The 6000-nt window shown below is 47.1% G+C and overlaps 1 protein-coding gene across 1 annotated transcript in view; it reads left to right on the top strand.

The window, feature by feature from the left end:
* Positions 1-686: 686 nt before the first annotated feature.
* The window catches only part of TRIM24 (tripartite motif containing 24), a 55142-nt gene continuing 49828 nt past the window's right edge, over positions 687-6000 (top strand). The window contains exon 1 of the mRNA XM_040061317.2: positions 687-1065. Within this exon, the coding sequence (XP_039917251.1) occupies positions 687-1065 (379 nt within the window). The remainder of the gene's footprint in view (positions 1066-6000) is intronic.

Raw genomic sequence — 6000 nt, 5'->3', positions numbered from 1 at the left:
AAGCCAAACACAAGCCAAAACTTAGAGACTCTCACCCCCCCGCACACAGGGTGGGAGAAAGGCGACCTCTTTTAATGCCAAAGAGCTCTCACAGAATCACAGAACGGGTCAGGCTGGAAGGGACCACAATGGGTCATCTGGCCCGACCTCCCTTCTCAGGCATGGTCATTCTAGAGCACATGGCACTGTGTTCAGATGGGTCTTGAGCATCTCTAGGGAGGGAGAGTCCACACCTGCTCCGGGCAACCTGTTCCAGAGCATGGCCATGCACACAGTAAAGAAGTTTTTCCTCATATTCAAGAGGAACTTCCCGTCCCTGCTCTCACCCGGACCTAGCCAGGTAGCCACCCACCTGACAGCGAGCGGTGCCGGGGAAAGGGCGGGGCTCGGCGGCGGCCGGGCCGGTTCCCGCGGGGCGGGCGGGGCCGCGCTGGCCGCACGGCGCGGGGCGGGGCGCGGGGCGGGGCGGGGCGCGGGGCGGGGCGGGGCGGGGCGCGGCGCGGCGCGCGGGGCGGGGCGCGGGGCGGGCCGGGGGCGGCCGTTGGCGGCGCGGCGGGGCAGCCGCTGGCGGGGCGGGCGCACGAACACCCGCGGGGCGGGGGCCGGGAGGCGGCGGCGGCGCGGGCGGGAAGCGGCGGGGCTGCCCCGCCTCCCTTCGGCTCTCCGGCGGCGGCCCGCACAGGACAATGGAAGAGGCGGCAGCGGCGTTAGCGGCGGCGGCGGGGGGGCCGTGCCCCGCGGACCGACCGGCTGCGGCGGCGGCGCTGAGCGGGGAGAACGAGGCCGAGAGCCGGCAGGGCCCGGCGGAGCGCGGCGGGGACCCGGCCCCGCTCAACCTGTTGGACACTTGCGGCGTGTGCAGGCAGCCCATCCAGAGCCGGCGGCCCAAGCTGCTGCCCTGCCTGCACTCGGTGTGCCAGCGCTGCCTGCCGCAGCCCGACCGGTACCTCATGCTGCCCCCCGTCCTGACCTCCGCGGCCGCCGCCGCCCTCAAGGAACCGCCGCCGGCGGCGCCTCCCTCCTCGCCCGTCTCTTCGCAAGCCTCATCCCTGCACTGCACGCCCAGTAAGTGTCCCTCCCTGCCGTACCCTCCTTGCCCCTACCTGGGGGTGCTGCCCCCTCCACCCCGCGACCCCGGGGCCTGTGGGTCGCGGTTTGGGGGGACGGGGAGCTGTCGGGGCCAGGTGCCGTGGGCGGGGTGCGGGTGCCCGGCCGCGGAGCTGCCGGGGCACGGAGCTGTCGGGACGGGCGCTGCTCGCCAGCGCCAAGGCTGGCGGCCGGGTTGTGCTTTGGCTTGGTTTGTTTTAATCGTTATTTTTTAAATTTCCCACCTCGGAGGGAAGGCAGAACTGTTGTGCTTTCCCAGGACCTCTCTGTACGGATGGAAAGGGGCGGTGAGAGCCGGCCTGCCGCTCCGGGCCGTGGGTGCGGGACCAGGCAGCCCTTCTCGGGGTAGCCGGGAGGCTTTGGTCCCTGGCCGGCGGAAAACCCGAACACGGGCTGATAACAGGCCACAAAATCGTAGCGAGAGAACAGTTTTTTTTTTTTTTTTTTAATTTGAGTGATGTTTGGAGTGTGGAGCGCGGCCGGAGGGGAGTCCTGTAGGTGTCACCGCCGTGCGCGGCGTTCGGCCGGGAGCGACCCCGCGCCTGGGCGGGGACCGGGGCGGCCGAGCAATAATAAGAAGACTTGTCCTCTCGATGGGCAGCCTGGATGGCTCTGCTAATGCATTCATGCACCACTTACTTGCTAATTACCGTGCCGAAGGGAGAATGCCGCGAGGAAGTTTTGTTAAGCTCGCCTACTGACACGGTAGCCTCTGTCGATGTGTTTGAAAAGTACACATCGCTGTAGAAGATGCGGAATAAACTCCTCCAGTTTGAAAGTGTTTTCCTAACGTGTTTGTGGGTGGTTGTGTTTTTGTGTGTGGTGGTTTTTTTTTTTTTTGTTTTGTTTTGTTTTGTTTTGTTTTGTTTTGTTTTGTTTTTTTGTTTTGTTTTTTTTCCGCTTGGCCCTTTTAGGCTAGGATCACTTAGTTTTGGTAAAGGCAATTTCGGCTTAGGAGAAAAGTGCAAACAAGCATCCTGTTGTGGAAGCTGTCAAGGTCTTGGGAAAAACTTGTATAGGAAAGAGGAAGTGTGACGGAAATGGAGCTAATCCATAGGTATTAGTGGAGGTTGTGCTTGTTGGAATGTGAAGTGAGAGCTCAAGTGAAAAGTAGTAGTTCCACGTTGACCGTTCTTAAGTCCTTTAAGCGGATTTAGGAAAACTTTACCATTCTGCCAGAGTTCTGACCAAAGATTACCACTTGAATATGTAAAGCGTTTGCAGCAATTCGTAAAGGAAACACCCTCTTCTGAGGAAGAAATACTTGGAACAGTTAGAGATTTGCTTCAGAATATCTGAGAAAATCCAAAGTATTAGCAAACAGGATATGCTGAGCCTCTTCATGTGCGAGTGTCTGTGTTAGTATAGTCATTCAATCTTTAATTTTAGCATGTGAAATATGTCGTAGTCAGACTGCCTAATCAAAAGTTACAGAATGGGAAAATCTGTGAGACCCAAAGCCTATATACTTAAGCTTGATTCATTCAGGACATGCTATTGCTTATATGTTTATGAGTAGAAATGGGAAATTCTGCATGAGAGGAACAGAAAAAACACAGACCCTGGAGTATGATGAAACGTTTCAAGAAGAGATACCTGGAAATACAAAAGAAGGCATAGATACCAGCTCAGGAGTTTGCAAGGGAGTGTAAGAGGCAGTATCATCATTTTCTTCTGAGATTTGAGGTCATGAACAGCACAGGTCCATTCTCAGATGTTCTGTATAAGTATAGCAGAAATAGGGATCTGTAGCTGAATGAGATACGAGATGCATCATAACAATTAAAATATTAGTGCTGTTCAAACATCTGCTTGATAATTACTCAGCAACAGTAAACTTGTAGCTCTGTTTCCTCCTTTTGATTGTGAGCTGGTTCTGTATGACTGACTTTCGCAGTACATACATCTCCTCATTCTACAGATTGGCAGATAAACTGTGTTTTTGGTGACAATTATTTTTATCCTGTTGACTTCTCTCCCAAGCTGCTTTCATGCTTCCATGCTAGAGTTCATTGTCCACTGGGAAGAAGAAACTCACAGTTACCTTGAGGCATTTTCTATGTCATTACTTGTCATATGTTTGTCTTTGTTAAAATGACAGGGACTGTATATTAGCTAGCTATGGCCAGACCTGGTGAAGTTGTCTACTTTCTGTTTTCCAACTGGGTACATAAAAACCCTGTGAATTTGAAGTTAGGATTGGGAAAAAACCCACTTGTTATTGTCCAGAACTGATCATATAGAAGAAATCTGTTACAGCTGGAGGAGTTCTTAATTTCTCACAAGACGGTAGGAAGGACCAAACTGGTGCAAAACTGTCACCTCTTCTGGTAATATGTTGTGCAAAATGCTTATGAGGAATGACATGAAGAAATGGACTGAAGAGTATGATCTTAGAAAGCTGGATAACAAATTACTCTTATGTAAATTATGAATTACTCTGACTAAACTGAAGAAATAAACATCAAGGAAGTTGTTTGCGCTGGAGGGAATGTCCTAAGTAAGGAACACAATAGAGTTGCAAACTATGAAATTGTCCTAAGTGATAAGCAGACAGGTTGCTTCTGCACCTGTGCTGAGTGCTTGAGTTGCACAAAAAGGAGCCTGGAGAAAGATTGGTAGAATGGAGTCTGTCTTGAGCAAAAGAGAGGATGTAATTTGAAAAGTGCCTCACCTAACCAGCCTTGTGTGTTGCATGAATACTGAAATTAGCTGAGAAACAGGTAGCTAAAGAGGTTGAGTTTCAAGTGTAATCTGGAGACACTTTTCTTCTTCATTAAACTGTTTCCAGGAAGGAACATTTGTTCACTTTGCTAGGATAAAGTGTGCCTTCAACTTCCAACATACAGAGGAGTTATTTGTTGGCTCTCTTTCTGTGAAGATTCAAACAACTAATTAAAGAGCTGTGAAAGAAAAGACTTCAAGCTTAAAGTGAATTAAGAATTCTGGAGTTGCTCACTTGAATACATGATTCAACATGGATAACAGCAGACAAGAGGCAAGACATGCAGAGGAGTTTCATGTGATAAATGTTAACTAGTATTCCTCTTGCAAAGGCAAGCTGGTGGAGAGGCCAGTTTGCATGGATATATTCTATACTGCTACATGCACTTAGTATTGAAGTAGAATACTTCTATAGAAAAGAAAATCTGGAGTTTCTGATTTCTCTACTGTTCCTGAAGTTGGAGGTGTTGAAGAATCATCAGTGTGTCATACGCCAGTGGTTTTAGCACTGGAGAGTTCACTGCTTTCTCAATGTTCAGAGGTAGCTTATTTGCTATAAGTGATAATTTTGGTGTTGAATTGCCAAAAAATGGGTTGTCAGACAGATCATTATGAACTGCAGTGAGTGCTGCAAGAGCAGCTCTGTAAATGTTTACTCGCTTGTGAGCAAGTCTCTACAGCCACCTCTACTATTTGGCTAAGTTCATGTGGGTTTTGTTTTTCAAATGGCCATTCTTTACCATCCAATTGTGACTCTCCACTTGTTACAACTGGAGCATACACAAAAAATGCTGTTATTAGAAGTCTGCCATTTGCCCAGATTTTGTCAGTGGGTGAGTAGTAGCCTGTACTTAAAGGGTAGTGTTTGTAATGTGCAGACCCTCATGGTACTCTTCCAGAATTTTCAAATGTGAAATAGGTACACGAAAGCTGCCAAGTTAGAGATTGAAATTCTATTCCTTCTCAAAATTTTGAAGTTGCAAGTAGCCTTGTTTGTTCTTGGTCATAAATCTGTACACAAAATAGTTTTGGAACTGGTGTGGGGAAGTACTTGTGAATGGAAGTGCGTAGTAAAGTTTTATGCAGGTGTCATCATGAAATCTTACTAATGTCAGTGCCAAAACAGTAGATAGAAACTTCTTTTTTTTTTCTGTAGCCCCTCTTTAGCAAACTCGCTAGCAAATAAATTTATATGAAGCTGTTAGAAGCATATAACGATCCCATGATCTAAGTTCTTGGGGAGTGTCTGGACTAACATTTCAAATATGTTAACAAGCTGTTAATTAAGGAATAAGTATTTCAGAGTTAGTAAACGAGGATTCAGGAATGTTAGTGTTTCAGGTTATTACTTCCCAGAAATGCTTGCTTGGCAATACAGTTTAAAGTTCTCTAATGATGGAATGAAGACCTTACCCTTGACTTTCCCTCACATATGTAGATGGCATCTGCATTTTTATTATGTCCCACAGTCAGTCCTTTTACAGATAGCTTAAAATTCTTTCAGATTCTCATCTGATCTTTATGTCTGGACTTTCTGATGTCATCACTTAATTTGACCTTGAAAATACAGCTTTTGATATCAACTTACGTTTTATTACTTGTCTCTTTTCTTACTTCTCTCCTTAAGCTGGATAATGATTGGGACCCTTATTAGTGAGTTTGAAGGATGTAATAGCTTCATTTGAGGTTTCTTATGGTGAAGTTCAATTTTTCTTCCCTGTCTTGGTAGTCTGAGAAGACTTAAGATTCTTTTTCTAAATTCGCTGCTATAAATTATTATTTTCATTTCATCCTTGATAGTGCCACTTGCTTAAAGTAAATTCTCTCCATCTTTGCCATTACAAAGAGCCCCATATTTTATTTGTGTGGCTATATACTCACACTTTCATAAACATGGTTGCATCTATGCATCCTTTTCACAAGGAGCATCTTGTTTCTGCTGTGGCGCAACAAGAAGTGAATTGTTTAACCTCCAACATGAAGGAGATTTGGGAGTACTAATATTTCGAAATAGTGTATGTTTTAGGAACATGTGTAGGAAAGACATGTCTGGTTTTCATTCTGTTTTAGATTTGTTCTTACTTTGAATTGAAAATTCCCAGAGCTGCAGGAATTGCATATGTGAGGCGCATATAGCATTGTTACAAGGTGAAATACAATGTTATTGTT

The sequence above is a fragment of the Hirundo rustica genome, chromosome 4 (genome assembly GCF_015227805.2).
Source record: "Hirundo rustica isolate bHirRus1 chromosome 4, bHirRus1.pri.v3, whole genome shotgun sequence".
Taxonomy (NCBI): Eukaryota; Metazoa; Chordata; class Aves; order Passeriformes; family Hirundinidae; genus Hirundo; species Hirundo rustica.
Note: the sequence above shows the minus strand (reverse complement) of the source record. Positions and strands in the feature narration are given on the sequence as shown.